Source organism: Apodemus sylvaticus, chromosome 2 (genome assembly GCF_947179515.1).
Source record: "Apodemus sylvaticus chromosome 2, mApoSyl1.1, whole genome shotgun sequence".
NCBI classification, from domain to species: Eukaryota; Metazoa; Chordata; class Mammalia; order Rodentia; family Muridae; genus Apodemus; species Apodemus sylvaticus.
In genome coordinates, this window is record NC_067473.1 from 77,930,228 (window position 1) to 77,949,972 (window position 19,745).

Here is a 19,745-nt window from a genome sequence, read left to right on the forward strand (position 1 = left end):
AGGCCCATGAAGCCTGGAGCACAGTCACAGCTCGCCTCTACGGCTGCAGGTCTGCTTCACTGTTTCCCACCAAAGGAAGAGACAGCTCTGAATGGCAGAACAATATCTTCAGTGTTTTGGGGAGCTGAGGAAACAACCTAGTGGTCTGATTCTTAAACACACACTGGCCAGGTAACTCATCATCTGTGTTACTCCCTAAAATATAGGCTAAAGTGGCCAAGCTAATGTATTTTTTTCTTAAAAAAAATCATTAAAATGAGGATGGCTTGGGAACTTATCTCAGTTTCATGTTTGTGAGAATATTCACATGCATTTCTTTTCCTAACACTATTGGTATGAGAAACACCAGAAGAGAGCTGTAGCTTTTACAGACTTGAAGACAGCTGTGACAGCTACAGGGCTTCCCACACACACACACACACACACACACACACACACACACGGACATTCTCACTGCAGAACCACTCAGACACAAATGTTAAAATATGGACACCTTGTTCTGCCCCATGAAATCTAAGCAAAGATCCAACTCCTAACGACACCAAAATGTTGAATTTTTCTCTTTATACTCAGCATAACTTACTTTCTTGGTATTTTTTTTTTCTAAAACAGATGAGCAAACAAAAATCCAAGTATCTAATAAAAAAAAATTCTATATGGAAGGCCAAAGCCAAAGTGGAACCAGTGATAAGTACCAACAGAAAAGTCAAACATGATTATTCTAGATTCACACTGTTGCATGAAGCCCAGACATGTAAGCTCTTACAGATAACCCATGCACACGGAAATTTGACCCTTGTGCCCACTGATATTTCCAAACTACTCCTCAAGAAGAATGAGAGTTGTGGACACCGACTGATCTTCTTGACCTTCCCCAAACGTAACTATATGAAGGAAGCTGGTAAGCATCTCTGTGTTTTAAAAGGTTGTATTTTTATAGGACACATCTTTAGAGACCATAACTGAGTATATCAATGAAAGGTTGATTAACCCTTCTTGGCATTTACTTCTGACCAAAAAAAAAAAAAAAAAAGGATCCTTGTATTTTATAAATCTCAGGTGCTTTAGATTTGAGTCTAAGGGCTAATGAAAAACGAAAGAGGAAAAAAAAAAAAGCCAAAAACTACATAAATGGTTCCTGACCAGAAGCATTCCTCCCTTATCCCTAAAAGAGACTCACTCCTGGACATATTGTTTGAATTTAACTTCTGAAGTTTGTCTTGTTCCATCTCTAGAACAAGCCAGTCAGTAAGGTACAGAGATATGGCTACATGAACAAAAACACATGAGCAATGCAGCCACTGCACATCCAAAGACAAGAGGAGACAAAAAATATTAACTGCCAAGTGACATGCCATTGGATACATGTTTCTGGATTTTGTCATAGATGTTCGATCTGACAGCTACTGGAAATGTCTGAGTTCTATAAAACATTGTCATATTGTGAAAGCAAATGCTTCATAAGCAGCAAGCTGGCTTCACTTCCTAGTTCTAGAAGATTTGCTTAAAAAGTACGCAGCATCCTGACAATCCATTCATCACCTGAGTTTGAGGGGCAGGGCTCTCTTACTTCCACAGTCCCAGGGTCACGGAGCAGCAGCTTGCATGGATATTGGTTTAACGTTGGTTTACAGACAGTGCTGTCTTTTTTCTCTCTGCCCACTCTTTCTGACACCAGCTTTACATATTTATAGTCATTTCCTTACAAGTACAGAGATGAAACCAGTCCTTGAGCAGACAGAAGCGGGGATGAGGGAACTGGGCAGTCAGGAACAGATGAAGGCTAACAGTGCTGTGCGTATGAGGAAAGAGCAAGTCAGGAAACAGGAGCTCATGGGAGGGGGTGGGAGGAGAGACAGATGGGGCCATGAGGTCAAGTAGGTGAATGAGAAGCAAAGAATCAGTCTCCCATGACCCTAACTGGTGGCTGAACTTCTCCAGTTCTGCTTTCATTTTAATTGAATTCTTTATGCAAACCAAAATCTTAAGAACCTCTCAAGAGATGATTCTGAGTGTCTGGCCTGGAAAGTTCTTTTCAGTGCTTTTTTATTTTCTTTAACAATTGGGGGTTCTGATCTGGTAACTTGAATAAAATAAGACATCGGGATGAGGCAGTGGCTTGATTTCCTAGCTGGTCAAGTTCAGACAGGAAAAGATAAACAGAGGAGGAGGTGTGGTGGTTTGACTATGAAAGGCCCCAATGGCCACATAGATCTGAAGGCTTCGTTACCAGGGAGTGGCACTATTTGAAAGGATTAGAAAGATTAGGAGATCTCACTGAAGTAGGTGTGGCCATGTTGGACTAAGTCAGTCTGTCTCTCTCTCTCTCTCTCTCTCTCTCTCTCTCTCTCTCTCTCTCACACACACACACACACACAGAGAGAGAGACACATTCTCTCTCTCTCTCTCTCTCTCTCTCTCTCTCTCTCTCTCTCTCCCCTCTCTCTCTTACACACATACACACAGACACACAGAGACACATTCTCTCTCTCTCTCTCTCTCTCTCTCTCTCTCTCTCTCAGCTTACAGATCACTACCAGCTATATCCTGCTCCAGTGTCATGCATGCCACCGTACTCCCTGCTGTGATGATAATGGACTAATTCTTTGAAACTGTTACTCAAGCTCCCATTTAAATGTTTTCTTTCATAAGAGTTGCTTTGATCATGGTGTCTCTTCACACCAAAAGAACACTGACTAAGAAAGAAGTTGGAAAACGGTGGTGATTGAAATGTGGGGACCTAGCTCAAAAGGTTTCAAAGAGAAGAATGTTAATAAATGGTCTAGAGATCATTTTTGTAATATTTTGGCAATGAGTGTGGCTGTTTTTTGTCCTTGTATTAAGAAATTGTTAAAGGCTAAATTGAAGAGTTTAGGATTGATGGTGTTGGCAGCGGAGATTTCAAGATATTATTATTAGTGGTCACTCTTATGCAGATCTATAATAAAAAAGAGCAAGCTGAGAATGGAAAAATACAAAGTGTACGGTTTGAGAAGAAAAAGAGTACAAGGAGGTGTAACAAGGCTAAGTCCAGTGCTCAATAAGATAAAAAGTTTAAAGAAGGGCTTGATGATAAAATGAAATAAGGGAATAGTGACATTGGGGGGAGGGGCACAAGACCCACCCACCTAAGCTTCCCACTTGTAAAAAAGAATTAATAAAAAGCTTAATCTGCATGCTGTTGCAAATGTAATTAAGGAAGTTCCGGCCCCATCAAGCAGCAGAACTTGGCAGCTTCAGCTTTAGAGTCAAGGACACAAAAAGGGGTTGTGGAATGTCTCCCTTCATGGCTAAGGAAAACCATGGAGGCCAGGCATGTGGCTGGGGTGTCCCTGCATGGAGACCCAGAAAGGTCATTGTATTAACCAAGAGGACAATGCCTAGATTTTACTGGTGACCCTAAGATGTTGGATACCAGAGTTATGGGATACTTGCCTTGGAAAGCTGCTAACAGAGAATGGAAACAGCCTAAGAGAGAGAAGTTCGCTGCAGTCAGCAAAGCTGAAAGGAGCTGGAGATTCAAAGAGCACTTTCATATCTGACATGGAGATGCAGAATTTGGAGTTTGCACTGCTGATTTTGGTCTAGTATTTTCTCTCATATCCTCTTGCCTTTTGGAATAGTAATGTATATTCTGTTCCACCTATTAGAAGTATGTGATCTGCTTTTTTATTTTTATTTTGCAGGGGGCTATAGTTAAGAGGTTGCAATAAATCTCAGAAGAGGCTTTGAACTTTGGATTTTTAAAAGGATTGAGACTGTGATAGCCTATGGTGACTTCTGAAATTGGACTGAATGCATTGTTGTATTCCAATACGGTTACAATCCTATGGGGACCAGAGAATGGAATGTGGTCATTTGAATAAGAATTGGCCCCCATAGGTACATATATCTGAATGCTTAGTGACCAAAAAAATGGCACTATTTGCAAGGATTAGAGGATTAGGAGGTGTGGACTTGTTGAAGGAAGTGTGTCACCAGGGGAGGGCTTTGAGGTTTCAAAGTCTATTCCAGGGCTAGGTTCTCTCTATCTTTCCCTCTCTGCCTAAGGAACAGACTGTAGATCTGAATTAGTGCTCTGGTGCCTGCCTCCATGCTGTCATGTTCCCAGCAATACTGATAATGGATTAAACCTCTGAAACAATACGAAAGTCATTAATCAAACTCATTTTTCAGAGTTGCCTTGATCATGGTGTCTTTTCACAGCAACAGAATACTAAGATAAGAGGCATCCTGGCCCACTGGACAGATAGCTGAGATCTGAGAATTTGGCTGGTTGGGATCTACATCTGTCTTAATAAGGATTTTTATTGCTGTGAAGAAACACCATGACCATGGCAACTCTTACAAAAGAAAATATTTAACTGGGGCAGGCTTTACAGTTTCAGAGGTATAGTCAGTTATTGTCATGGTGGTTAACAGAGCAGCTTACAGGTAGACATAGTGCTGCAGAAGATGAGGAGAGTTTTACATCTCGATACATGGGCAGCAGATGGAGACTGTGTGTCACACTGGGTGTAGCTTGAGCATAGGAGCCCTCAAAGCAGCCACCACAGTGACACATTTTTTTCCAACAAGGACATACCTACTCCAAAAAGGCTACACTTCCTAACAATGCTATTCCTTATGGCTCAAGCATTCAAACACAAGAGTCTGTGGGAGCCATTCTGATACAAACCACCATAGCATCGATATTAAACACAAGAGTCTGTGGGAGCCATTCCAATACAAACCACCATAGCATCGATATTAAACACATGAGTCTGTGGGAGCCATTCCGATACAAACCACCATAGCATCGATATTAAACACAAGAGTCTGTGGGAGCCATTCCGATACAAACCACCATAGCATCAATACAGACCAAGAGACTGGAAAAGGCCCAACTATTTTCCTTACTATAGCCCTTCACCTTAAAGAAAGATAACAGGATATAGTTAAGTTCTGGAGTGAAAGCTAATAAGAAGACAAAAGAGGACAGTCAACCAACATGCCTTTCTCTCTACCTGGCCCTCTTGGGTCTTTGTATCTTCTTTGAACATAAGACCCTTATTAATCAAGAACCACATACATACCCACCTAATCAGTCAGTTTCATACAAGAGACTTGGTAACTGTACATGACTGATCTGTCAGTTACTCCAAGGTTATTGGATTATTAGCCTTGGCTTCCATTTGAATCTTACAGTCAGCCCCTTTGGAAGGAATTTCATAAGCCATGTTAGAAATTATACCTTCTTTATGTGCAATCAATGCCAGTGAGGAAATAGAGAGACACTATTTTATTCACCACTGGTAAGAAAAAAAAGCATATTCTTCATGGAACTAATTTTAATCATCTATCAAATAGTGTTGAAGTGTTTATAGTCTTGAATCCCAGTGTTAGAAACACTTCATAGGGAGTTAAAACATCATTCATAAAAGGTGAAATGGAAACACATTACAATGAGATAACAGGATATGGTTAAGTATATGCTAAGGAGCAATGTTGCCCAATGGTTGTTTAAAATGTATTTCAAAAGCAAAGATGATCACAGCACAGTTGAGAAAAGCAGATAACAAAATTCTGGTGTTATGTATGATCCCAATTGTGAAAAATTATACACAAGAAAGGAAAAACTCATTAGAAAGAGAGAATTATAAAAAATGTAATAGGGAGTGCAATCCCTAAACACATATACATATATATGAATTATGAGTTTGTATGTATATGCAAAGACCTGCAAGGTCAAAGTGTAATTTTTTTGTGAATAATGTTGGAAACTGTTACTTTGAATGAGAATGGCTCTCATAGGTTCATTATTTGAAGGCTTGGTCCTCACTTGGTGGAACTGTTTTGAGGAAGGATTAGGAAGTATGTCTTCCTAATTGGAGGAGGTGTATCACCAGACGTAGGTTTTGAGGTTTCAAATATCTACACTACGCCCCATTCTCTCTCTCTCTTGCTCTCTCTCTCTCTGACTCTGTCTCTCTATTCCTCTTTTCACTTCACCCCCTTTCCTCACACTCTGTCTCCCTTCCTCGATGCCTCCTTCTTGTGGATTAGATGTGAACTCTAAGTTATTGCTCCAGCACCATGCCTACCTGTAGCCATGCTCACCACCTGACACTCTAAATCTCTAAATGAACCCTAATTCATTGTCAAAGTGTCAATGTCAAATTTGACCTTGCAATAATAACCTTATACATTGTCTTGGTTGTGGTATCTCTTCATAGCAATAGAAAAGTGCCTAAGACAGAAACTAGAGTGCTTATCCTTTTTCTTTTAGGTATTTCAGGGATGTGACCTGCTAAACAGAATGTGTCTTCACAGTACTCACCATTTTTTTGTGAATTCAAACTGGTCATGTTTGTTGTCTTAGTTACTGTGATTAAATATCATGACCAAAGCAACTTATATAAGGAAGCATTTAATTGGGAGTTTGCTTACAGTTTCAAAGTTCATAATTATTATGGTGGGAAGCATGGCAGGGAGGCATGGAGCTGAAGCAATAGCTGAGAGCTAACACCTGGTCCACAAGTTGTAGGTAGAGATAGAATGAGGCGAGACCTGGTGTGTATTTTTGAGTGCTCCAGTGACACAATTCCTCCAACAAAGTCACACCTTCTAATCCTTCCCAAACAGTTCTATCAAATGGGGACCAAGTATTCAAATATATGAGCCTATGAAGGCCTTTCTCACTCAAACCATCACAGTTGTTAAAACCATGTACTATAAGAGAGTCTAGATTGTGTCAAGTTGATAATTAAAACTAATCATGACAGGCATGTCACACGTTTTTAATCCTAGAGGCAGATACAAGTGGATCTCTGTGAGTTTGCAGCCAACCTGGTCTACATAGCCAGTTCCAGGCCAACCACAGCTTCTTCTTCTTTTTTTTTTCCTTTCATATCCATCATGCTAGGACCTGGAGGTTTTGAGAGTGTGGATTCAATGCAGATATTTATAACTAATTGCATGTAAGCTGAATAAAAAGAGAAAGAACTACTTCTTGAAATGGAACGATGTCGTCAGCAGAGCATTTTGGATATTTAACATTTCTGGGAGTCCTTATTTTCATCTTTCTTACCACAGATCATAGGATTTCAGCCACAGCTTCTTAGGAAGAGAACAAAGAAACAAGCACACAAAAACCAAACCAATACCAACAAGACAAATCATCATAGCACATGATGGCTAGCAAGATGGCTCAGTGGGACAGGGTGCTTGCTGGCAAGCCTGACAACCAGTGTTTAATTTCCAGGACCTACAAATTACGAGATTAGAATCCCAGAATTCCAAAGATCGTCCTCTAACCCCTATACCCATATCAAATGTGTTCCTTTGTCAATCAATCAGTCAATCAATCAATAGAATGTAAAAATAAAGATAATGAAATGAATAGAATATTTAAGTAAAAGAATAACATGGATGACTCACTAAAATCTGTTGCCAAGAAAATATTCTTCATCTATAAAAAGAATGAAATCCTATTTCTAGGAGCACGGATGAAAATAGAGCATATCATTTATGTGAAATTTGGTAGACACAGGTAGACTAATGCTGTATTCATTAATATAAAGAAACTATCTAAAAAGACCGGAAAGTAGAAGAGAGCATAGTAGGGACTCAGAAGAGAGCTGGCGTGTGGTGGGGGGAGTGATGAGGGGAGGAGGAGGATGAGCACATCTGACAGACTTAAGAGGTATGCATGCGTGGGAGCATCACAGTGAACCCCACTCATCTACACAGTTAATATGTTAACATAGGTGTGAAAATTAAAGTACCACAGCTTTTAATAATATGTTGATGAAAAACATCAGGCCTATAGAGAATCAGATGCCGTAGCTCCTGATAATCTAGGTTTGCTTTGCTGGAATCATTCTACAAATTGAACTGCTCCCTTAATTCCGACTACGTAGTAAACTTAATAGTAGATGTGAGATGCATGAGATCAGCAGTGAGCAAAACACTGTGACACTGAGACAAACAAAGCTAGAACCAGACAGGTCCCTAAGACAGAATGTGACCTATCTATACTCAGTGGCTTTGAGTGACTATAGGGTTCTTGTGTCCAGGAAATCTAAACTTTCAGAACTTACAATAATTTTTCAAGCTAAATTAGCATTTGACTTTGACCTAGTCAGCCAATGGCTGGAGAGATAATAGACGTTGGAGGAGAGTCTACCACTGCCATTCTCCTTAATCACTATAGCTTTTCTCTAACTGCTCCTAAATACTGAGCAGTATTATATGGTGCATATATATAATATATGGTGCTTCATACCACATACAAGTATAGCATTCACTCTTCACCAAAGCAGTTTCTTTTTGTAGCATATGAAGACTACTTAGAGAACCATAGCTGGTCAAAATGAGTAAGTGACCATGGTGCCCAGAATAATCGGTTTTGTACAACACAGTCCCCACACCAATACAAAGGCAGCCAGAGGTAAGGAATCCCAGGTGGGGTTCTTGGGGAGACGAGAGGAGTTGAAGAGGAGGAAATACAGTAAGTGCAATGTACTCATGTATGAATTCTTAAAAAAAATTAAACAGAAAGACTTGATTTTGACATTATAGGAAACAACACCTTGATGTCTCTGACCTTAAATATTATGCTAAAGATCAGAAAAATCTTTTTTTTAAGAAAGGGAAATAATCTAAGGGTAGAATGTACCTCAATTATTAAAAACTTTCTGGCTTTAAGGCTTCAAAACGATTTCTGCTGCCTAACAAAGATCAATACAACACAGAAACTGGCCTTAAATCATACTTACGTAGCCCAGGAGAACTGAACATCATTAAATCTGGTTAGTGCCAAACTCTGTGATAAAACTGGCAATAAAAGAAAGCACTGGTATTTGTATGGGCACAGTAAAGAGGCATAATGACCACTGAAGCAGTCTGCTCCACACGACTTCATTTCAATAAGGAAGACAAAAGCAAGATGGGTCACTCTCCACCAGCAGGGATCAGCTCTTCCCATGACTCTTCTATGTCCGGACATGGCTCACACAACCCACAGCGCTCTTTCTCCACAATAGAGCGGGGACACACTGCTTTGTTTGGGTGAAAGACAAGCCTGGTCATCATCTCACACAGAGGAAAAGCCCAAGATTTGTCCAGTTGATACTGTGCTTCCTGAGAAGACCCACCACCGACCACTGACGAACTCCTGTTAACCTGAAAGACTGACTCTTTGAGGCACATCCAAGAAAATATATATGTGGATACTTCAAGGAGAGCTAATCAACTCAAAGAGCCAGAGTCAATTTCTGGGTTTTGTGTTCGGAGTACATATCATTACGGGCAAAGGGTTGACAAGAACTGATGGTATACAGGCCGCACTGTCTGTAAATTACACTTATATCATCACCTAATGCTACAGGGAGAGTTCAGTGTCCAGAAAAGCAGGAAGCTGAAGACAGCCTCTGTCAACCCTTCTGCCACCAAACACCACACAACAGTGGCAGTGACAGTGCAGAGCAAGCTAACTGGAATTTGCACTAACTGGAATCAGGCAAGAGAAAAGCCACCACCCCTGACTCCACAAGGGCTGCCCTGAGTGCAGTGACCAGGGACTGAATTACCACCTGCTTAGGTTGGGATAAAAAAAAAATCCTCATTCATTTGGTTTGTATCAGCAACTAGAGATAATGATATGACTGTATATCAACTGTATATTTAAACTACTGAAGTTTGGGAAATCCTCATGGTCTGCATGTCTGATTAAAGAACTAGGCATGAGTAAGTACCAAGCTACAGGTTTTCAGAAGCAATTGTGTCAGGAAATCAGGAACTGGCACATAAGAGACCTGAGTCTCAATATTATTTCCACCCAACACAGTACTGAGAAAAATCATCCAACATCTTTGAGCGATCCAGAGCACTGCTAAGACAGGAGTATACAAAGACCCAGGAGCTCACAGCCCACGCCTGTGTGCTAGCTGTGTGGATTTGGGCAAAACAACGAATTTCTGAGTCTTGTTAAAAGAGGGATGGGGGTGGTATATTTGTCTAGAGCAAACTTTTAAAGTAGATTTGTGGCTCCTCTAAGAAAAAGAGATAATTTCACAAGAAACCAGATCTTTATAGGTTATCTATGGACTGCTTGTAAGACAGAAGATACATGTTTTAGCAAAGATGATAATATGGAAATGCATGTAATATCTTATGAAAGACTAGCATTAGTATGAAGAGGAGTCATGACTCCTTAAGAGTGCAAAGACCTTAGAATCATATGTCTGCACTGGAGGGCAGCTGAGACAGCTACTGTAGCATGCTTGCTATGCATACATGTAGACGAGAGATCAATTCCCAACACCCATGCCAAAAAACTAGGTGTGGTAGCATGGTGCACATATCTGAGACCTGGGGAGGAGAGATAGCTCCAAGTCTCATCATCACTGGCCAGGAAGCCAGCCTAGCATGATATATGAGACCCAGGACCCAGTGAGACAGTGTATCTCAGTAGGTGCATGGCTTCTTTGAAGTAGCATCTGAGTTTGGCCTCTGGCTTCTAATCCCACTCCCCTATATACAAGTGTGTTAGGTCCCATCCCTGAGGACCTGAATTTCTGGAAACTGTGACATCGCCAGGACTCAGGCATTTGAACCTCTAAATGGCATGTCGCATTCAGTACCCTTCAATAATAAGTTTATTAAACTAATCACAGCATTTTCAAAGTATCTACACTAGTCAAATATCAGGTACTTTTAGATGCCATGTATATATTTCTATCACAGAATAAATGTAGCCAAACTCTTGGAATGTTTCTGTCTCATTCACGTGGAATTCTGGAAGCTATTAACTCAGTGCTCAAGCTTTCTCATTTGAGACTTAGTTAAAAAACACATGTGTCATATCACAAATTTGTCATTTTTACTATTTTGACAACTGTATTTTATGCATTGGCTTTCTTTGTAATCCTATATATTTTAGTTCACGAATGTTTTTAAAACATTACTTTGGGAGGCAGTCCAAGCATTTTTGTTTGTTAACAGGGTCCAAGGCACAGAAAACGCAAACAGGTCCTGCTTGCTCAAATGAAGATGGAGGTACATGCTGTGATACACTGTGAGGAGTCATGACAGCCAGGTACACTGCTGAGGGCCACACCCAGCAGTGGTCAGTCAGTGCTCAGCCATGGCTGAGAATGCATCTCATCTATTAAACATCACTTCAGTCCAGCTCATGAGGAGTTGGTTAGTGCTGCTTGGTGGCTCACTCTTCTGATTTTCTGGAGGCCTTGCTTGTGGTTGGGAGGACATATCTATGTGGATCCATTTTAACTTCTACAGCTGGAAAGCAGCTGTGTACAGTCCAATGGAGAGAGACTCCAGGGAAGAGCCTGCACTGTGGCTGAGTACAGGAAGGCCTCCCAGGGACAGGGAACTTACTTAGCTGTACTGCTCCTGGGCCAATGACCAAGGTTTTGGCCATGACGGAGGAAATGAGAGCCAGTTATTTAGAAGCTGGGACATGGAACTGATCTAAAGCTTGCCTGTGAAAGGCCTTCAAAGGCAGAACCAGGCTTCAGGCTTAGCATAATGAACCTCAATGTGAGAAAATTAAGTAATGTTTCAAATTGAGTCCCAAATCAACAGTCTCAGCAATATGAGGGAGCTCTGCAAACGGGAATGCACTCACGCTACAGAGGGAAGATTCATGGTCTTCTTAATTAACTTCGAGGTGCTGCACATAAGGGGGAAACGATAAATCAAGTAGATTACTGCCAGCGTTCTGAATTTCCAAATGAAATAAGAGAGGTATAGCACCTTGAGTCATTTTGTAAATGTGTACAGTTGGGGGAGGGGATCACCAAGGTCATCCCTTATGCTGTAATTTGCCACTCAGTGATTTAGTTTTATACTACATGCCAAGTATTTTCCAGACACTCAGGTGTAAGACAGAAGGAAACAAAGATGAGTTAAACAAATGTTGGATGGGAAACAATTCACACACACACACACATACACACACACACACACACACACACAGATACACACACATATCACTATTTCTGCATTTTTCTAAAACATATTGCATATTCACTTGGCAACAGCATTCTAAGAGCTGGGGATGTGGTGATGACTGGGATGCAGAAAGCTCCTGACCCTGTGAGGCTCACAAGTTAGAAGGGAAGCAGGAACTCAACACACCATCAAATAAACCAACAGATTGCAGACTGCAAGAAGTACTATGAAAAATGATGAGGAAAAATGAGGGCTCAGGATAGGAAAATTGGGGATGCAATGTAGGGGAGATTCAACTAGATGCAGAAAGGAAGGAAATGGCCGCCTGTGTAAGCGCTGGTCAGACTGTCTCAATAGAGGGGCTGAGAGGGCAAGGGCTCAGTGTGCTCTAGGGACAGAAAGAGTGGCTGGTGCTGAGAGGTGCAGCTGGAGTGGTGGGAGGCAGTCCTGATATTGTAGCCCTTTGGCTATGGTAAGGAATTTTGATTAAATTCTGAGTGTGACAGATTAGAGAGAAGACAGTTTGACTTAGCTTTCTATGTAGGCAGAAATATATGCAAAGAAATGCTGGCTGGATGTCTTAGGGTTTTCATTACTGTGAAGCAAGGCCAGCGTGTATGAGCAAGCTGCTGGGAGCACTGCTGGCCCAGGAATGAGCTGCCATCTCTGCAGGCCAGAGACCTACCCTGCCGTGTGGACCGTCTGCCCAGTCCTGCAGACCTTCCTTCCCTACAGTGTGTTTTCTGCAAGCAATATAACCAAATTTTGTTGCAGCAAGCCAAAACACAAGAGGGCTCTCTTTTCAGCTTCCCGGTGTGGTATCCCACAAGACTATATGGTCCCTGCGGAGCACGGTGAGCAGGCCGGGTTGGGAGAGAGGCATTATGGGGGAAATCTGGCAAGGAGCCACCTCAGCTTTGTCTCAATGGATGCCCATAAAGCATGGGCTAAGAAAATGGTAGCTCGGTGTCTGGCATTCGCGACCTAACAGCATGTCACATGTTTATGACGTGCATTAGGTGCACACTCAGTCTGCGCTGGGGCACAGAGACCGCCATCTGGTAGACAAAGGAGGACTAGGAAAGCATAGTTTGTACTGCAATAAATATTACTGCTCCTAGAAGACCATAAACAGGGGCTTTTACGAAAAAAGAAATCTGTGCACTTAGATTTAAAAATCAAATGCTTCAGTCTTGTTTGTATAAATAAGAGAAGGCTAGTGCGAGCTTTGCTAATTACAGCGTGTTCTACAAGGCTATGACTAATTATAACTTGGCAAAAAAGTCAGTCCAACTGAAAAAGCAAGAGAGAAAGGTGGGAGGATTAGGTGAGGTTTTGGAGTGAGAAGAAAAGTGGCAAAAGGGAAGAAAGCGTTCATGAACAGTTTACATTCTAGGAGAAGGAGAAATCAAAACAAAGAATCCAGTCCCATTTTATTTTCATTCAAAACAAGCTCTTAGTGTATTTTGACTCCGAATCCTTGAACAGGTGGCGATGCTGCTTTCAAGTCCACCTCTCATCCACGCGGCCTTCAGACCTCAGGCAGGGTCTCTACTGAGTCTGCTTCTCTTATCTGCAGGGAATTTTCACATCTAGTGATCTCTGCCTGCACACTGGATGCTGCGATACTGAACATTACTATGAAGACTGGGTTTTGTTTTAGCAGCTAGTTCAATTTTTGGCCAGTCATGTTGAACTCATAGAGATTTTATATTTGATGAGCTCAAGTTTGTAGAAATGCCAACTGTATCTAAAGGCCCTCTGACTTACTCTGCCTCCTCTGAGGCTCTTCTGGGGTCTTGGCTTCAAGCACAATTGCTCAGAGAATAAAATATTTATTTCTAAGCTGAGCCCTTTCTGAGACCAGAACCATGAGTACGGAGCATTAACATGTTCCTATACTGATCAAGCTAGGATATAACGTGGTCTTTCTTCCATTCCCACCTCTGTAGGAGATGCTTACCCTGATCATGTGCAGTGTGTTCAGCCTGGCCTGGTGGAGGACCCTGTGGTGGTTTAAATGAGATGTCCTGCATAGATTCAGATATTTGGTTACTTGGTTAGTGATACATTTTAGGTAGAATTAGAAGGTGTGGCCTTGCTGAAGGAGGTGTCACTGGGGGCAAGCTATGAGATTTCAAAGCCACTTGCCATTCTGATGTCTGTCTGTCTCTGTCTCTGCTTTGAGTTTTCAGTGAAGATATGAGCTTCCTGCTCCAGCTGTTCTAGCTGCCACCTGTTGCCTCTGCCCACCACCTGAACTGGAAGCCCAAATAAACCCTTTTTTTCTGTAAGCTGTTGTGGTCATGGCAGTTTATTCTGGTAACAACTGTATACAACCAGCACATACCCTCCTGCAGACTGTTGGGAGGTCTGCAGCAGCCCCCTCACCCTCTGTCACCCTCGCGGCCGGCCTGATGTGTGCACACAGGCGTCTCAGCGCCCATAGCACCAGCTCCAGCTCTGAGGGGCGCTCATGTTTATGTTTATGTTGTAAGCTGGATGAGTGTGGAGTGGACACATACAGTTTCAGTTTCTCCTGAAGGTCTTTCTATGAACACGGGCAGTTTTTACAGAAGAAACATTACAGTTCTCAGAATTTATGCACTTACTTATTACTCACAAGCACATGTGTGCATCCCTTCAGTAAGCATTACTAAGGGTCAGCAACAGGCTCGGTGTTGTCCTGGAGTCTTGGAAAGGAAATGTCCCTGCATTCATGAGGCATATTTGATGTGCACATTGTCCTGGCCCCTCCAAAGCTACCCTCTCTGCTGTCATTGCTTTCATTAAGACCTGACCAATAGAGAAATGATGCGGCCTTTTGCTTCCATAGCATCGCTATGCCGTGGGTGCTGGTCTTGGTTTTGTGTGAACACAGCAATGAAGGAACTACTAGAGATAAGGAAAAGCAGGCAGGGTATGCAATCTCTGACACAGGCCATGAACAGCGCACAGAAGCCTAAGATAAGCACCTTAACTCTACATCATGCCTACATGAGAGAAAGAGAAGAAACCTCCTGAGGAAAACTCTGTAATTTACAAACATAAAAATTAGCAAGTGATTTAGTGAGTAATTTTTGTCTTCCTTTTCTTGAGTTGATCGTGAGAAAAAAGGTATTTCTGCATTTTGAATTAGAAAAAGAACAGAAAGCCATTCTAGCTCAGCAGTTAAGAGCACTGATTGCTCTTCCAGAGGTCCTGAGTTCAATTCCCAGCAACCACATGGTGGCTCACAACCATCTGTAATAAAATATGATGCCCTCTTCTGGTGTGTCTGAAGACAGCTACAGTGTACTCAACTCATAAAATAAACCTTAAAAACAAAACAAAACAAACAAACCAACTCACCCATTTGGGGAAGCTGAGGAGGGAGATGGAGGTGATTATTATCTTAGCAACTTAAAATGATGTTTTCAGAACACTAATTCCTATTAGATGCCTCAAGCAAAAGTTCCAAAGAACTACATCAGAATTATATCATCACATTTAGAGACTTAAAATGGATATCAAACATAGAGGAAGAGGATATGATGTGCATAAATCTTGAATTGACATATGGAATCATTTGCAGCCATCTGGTCTTGAATTTGTGATCCTCCTGCCTCAGCTTCCCAATTGCTGGGGGCCATAGGTGTGTAACATCATACCCAGCTTAGACATCTATTTCACTTAACTCATGCTCCCGAGCACTAAAGCCCATAATTTCCTACTGTGAATAAAATAGTGGTGGTGGTGGTTGTGGTGGTGATGGTGATGGTGTGTGTTTGTGTTCCTGAATCATTCTTGAAATTACTGCTCTAGGAAGAACTGTGATTCAACTTTCAGAGTGAACATTAAATCAAATTAAAATAATTCTTAGAGGTCAAGCCTACATCTCACTGCCCCCGCAGTGCAAAGGAGTCCTAGGAAGAGAACCAGGGCTGGAATGTAGTTAGACACTAAGCTTCCATCCCACAGCAAACGAGAATGAAGCACCAGACACCATTAATATTCAGTCGTACATGATAAATGTTCACATATCAAATGCTATACATAGTTAAAAATTAAATAGATTTAGAAATTTTGATTTATGCTATCTTAATAAAAATATTCTGTAAAGAACACAGAATAATTAACAACCTGGGCCATATATGCCATTTCATCCTTAATGCTATCTCTGATACTTTGGAGAGCTACAAATGATTACAAAGTTACTTTGTAGCCCAGCATGATGGCAAACACCTTTAATTTTAGCACTCAAGAGGCAGAGGCAGGCAGAACTCTGAGTTCAAGGCCAGCCTGATCTACAGAGTGAGTTCCAGAACAGTCAGGGCCACACAGACCCTGTCTCAAAAAAGCCAAAAAGTTACTATGTCTCCTTAAGGCAATTACCTGAACTTCTTGAACAATATCCTGCAGAACTATCTAGGAGCAACGCACACGCTTCGGCAAGGTTTTGGTGGTGGAGGGTCCCCTGTTTTGCCCAGCAGCTCACCCTCCTGTTTTCCTGAGGGCTGCAAGGCTAAGGTGTCCATCGCACTGTGGCTGATAGCTGTTACGTTGGGGTTTACTTCTTACAGCCACCCCAACTCCGGCGTTATGATGTGCAAGCACCTTACAAAAGGATTCGGTCGCCATTGCTCCCTCTGAGCAGAGCAGACTGCTGACAGGCACTTGTATTGGGTATAGTAACTGCTCTGCATTATCTTAGGCTCTGACCATGTGACCTAGTCTGTATTTGCCACATTATTCTTCAAGATTCTTCTCTTGTCTTCACTGATATCCCAATAAATCTGGCTAAATGTTATATTCTGGAGCCTCCTGAACAGGTTTGAATTCAAGTATCCCAATGTACTATCATCTGTGTTTATTCATATCTCTCTATCTCTATCTCTGTCTCCATCTCTCTCTCTCTCTCTCTCTCTCTCTCTCTCTCTCTCTCTCTCTCTCTCTCTCTCTCTGTGTGTGTGTGTGTGTGTGTTTGTATGTGTGCGTATATTTAGGTCAGAGTTCAACTTTAGGTATTGATCTCCAGGAGACATCTACTTTGTTTTGGAGGCAGTCTCTGACTGATCTGTAACTCACCGAATGAGGGCCAGGAATTCACCTCTGTCCACTGATCTCCAAAGGCTGGGACTGAGTGTACAGACCATGCCTCCTTCTTTAAATGGGTCCCAGGGATTGAACTCAGGTCCTTGTGCTTACAAGGCTAGCAATTACTAACTGAGACATCTCCCTAACCTTCGCCGTTATCAATAAAAACATTAAGGAATAATAACCTTTCTTGGTCCAGGCATGTAATTCTAACTCTCAAGGACAGAGGAAGGAAGGCTGATTCAAATTCAAGGCAAGCTTGGATTTCAAGTTTCAGAGGCTGCATAGAAAGATCCTATATCAGAAACAAAACAAAGCCAACCAACCAACTGATCAACCAAAAGAAAACCCAGAAATAAAATAACAAAAACAAAGAAGAAAAAAGAGAAGTATGCTTTTCTATCAGCCGGCATGCTGCTGTCAAGTCAGCATTTCTTCCCCCTTCAGCAGTGGCTTTGTCTAAAATATGTCTCTGTCACTCTGTCTCTGTCTCTGTCTGCCTCTGCCTCCCTCTCTTTCTCTCTCCCTCTCTCAGTGTGTGTGTGTGTGTCCCTTTTGCATTATGGACAGGTTTGTAGCTCTCAATCGTTTGAGCCTCTGGTCCCAGGCCACTGTTTTCATCGACTCCCAACAAATATCTAGAGTGTGAGGAGTGCTAAGTTCCAACACCGCAATCCTCACAGAAGGCTCTTTTGTTCAGAGTTGATAACCTGTCAAGCTTACGCATACGTTCCTCCTAGAGAGGTCACTAGTAAGCTTAGTAGTCTGCTATAGATGTCTGTTCCTTTAGAATAGATTGATCTGTCAGCATGAGTAGACAAATCTAGTATAGTTCTATGAATACACACCTAAAGGTTTTCCAGTTCTCTTGGTAAGTATTGAAATAGTACAGGATCTTTGGAAACCTCAGACATCTTTGTGTAATCGACTATAATCTGGATGTATACTAGCAATATGTCAGAATATAGGTGGTGAAAGACTAGAGACAGTTCATGCTACTCCTCAGAAAGCCTGACGAGCATGAAATCAAGAATCGCATGCACTCAGATGCTTTCCTTCGTAAATCTCTTTGAGATCATGCTTCATTTACAAGAACATGAAGCTGAGTGCAGGTATTGACTATTTCCTAAATGCCACCAACCCGAAGAGTGCAGATAATTCACTGGCAGACTTCCTCTCCAGGTCCTGGTCCCCACTCTGGCACTGAGACCGGAAAAGGTCTTTGCCTTATGGGAAAGGGGAAGCTGATGGAAATCTACCCACTGACTTATGGGCAGCAAGTTCACATTCTCATTAAAAACTAATTTTGCTCTCACTCTCTCCATGTTGCTTGGACAGTATGTTTTCTTAACCCAAAGGTGACTTGGAGTTCTCACCCCCAAATTACTGTCTCCTTAATCATTTGAGTTGGCTGAAACACTAAGTCTTCTTTTAGATTTGATATTCAAATCCAAAACAGTTCTCTAAAGTTAGGCTCAGAACCAATGTAAGTGAAAATTCATGTTCCTCCATACATGTGCAGGCAGCTGCTGACAGTGTTTCTACTAAAAGATGAGCTGCTACACGGTGAGTTTCTGAAACTAAATGATTTCAGCTCGTTAGATTCTAATATATTCTGATACTCCAACTATGTTTTGAATTCATAAAAAGTACCTTTTCACCCCAAGATTTAAAAGGTTCGCTCAAACATAAATCCACTAATCTCTAACACTGCCCTATGAAGTCAAAATAGCATGTTCTAACTCTGCATACAAAATACTTCCAAGATGAGCTTATAAATCAGCCATGTTTTCAGACTTATGCACAGTGGGCTACAATCTATAGCCCTCAACAAAGAAACACGAAATCTCCACAGAGATGCATGTTTTCAAACTGAAAGCATTTACTGTGGTAAAAAGATACATCTGAAGGGCAAAGCAGCCGCAGACCGCAGCTGTCTCTCAGGCCGGCTTACCTATTAATGTAACTTAGGGCCACGTAGGTCGGCTGCTGCAGCTCCTGCTTTTCTAAAACACGTGGATCTGTATCTGAAATAAAACACAATTACAATTTTTTTTAGGTTTATTTTTTTTTTAAACATCAGAATATATTAGGCTCCCTAACAAAGTAATAGAGGGAAAAGAGAGAAAAAGATTAATTTAGAATAGGAAAACTCAGCCCACAAAGCACAGTGATTTGTTCATTCATTCATAAAAACAAGATATCACGTTGCTTTTTAAGAAATTCCAAACATCAGCAGTGATGAAATGCCCATCTGTCACACAAGCTCTTGCACAACCCCTCATAAATACTGGTTTTCACTGCTCAGTTACAATGCTGGCATGGTTCTCGCTGGGTAATCGGCCTAAGAAGGAAAGCCTCTGTTAATTACATTCACTTCAATACTGGAACAAATTAGTTTACATTGAAAAGCTCCATCAATTTGAAAATCTATGGAGTATTGTTCTTGTCCACCGAACACTTCTGAGTCCAGCTTCATATTCTGGAGGGCCCCTCTCCTTTCTGAATGTATAATGAATTGATTATAGCTTTTCTAGACTCTTAATCAGAAACTCTCTCAGTGCTTCAGAGCTGACAAAAAGCACATTCACGAGGGGTTTCCCCTCAAAGCGGCAGAATCCCACACGTAGCAACATCCCACAATGGTGCTTCTCTAGTACGGGCCAGTAATGAATGTACTCCTCACAATCAGAAGCGTATTCTCAAGCTTC

At 41.6% G+C, this 19,745-nt stretch overlaps 1 protein-coding gene across 2 annotated transcripts in view; it reads right to left on the reverse strand.

Moving 5' to 3' along the window:
- Positions 1–19,745, reverse strand: part of Jazf1 (JAZF zinc finger 1) — a 305,724-nt gene that overhangs the window by 109,853 nt on the left and 176,126 nt on the right. For both annotated transcript variants that reach the window (XM_052173756.1, XM_052173758.1), the window contains exon 2: positions 18,989–19,061. In XM_052173756.1, coding sequence (XP_052029716.1) covers positions 18,989–19,061 — 73 coding nt within the window. The remainder of the gene's footprint in view (positions 1–18,988; positions 19,062–19,745) is intronic.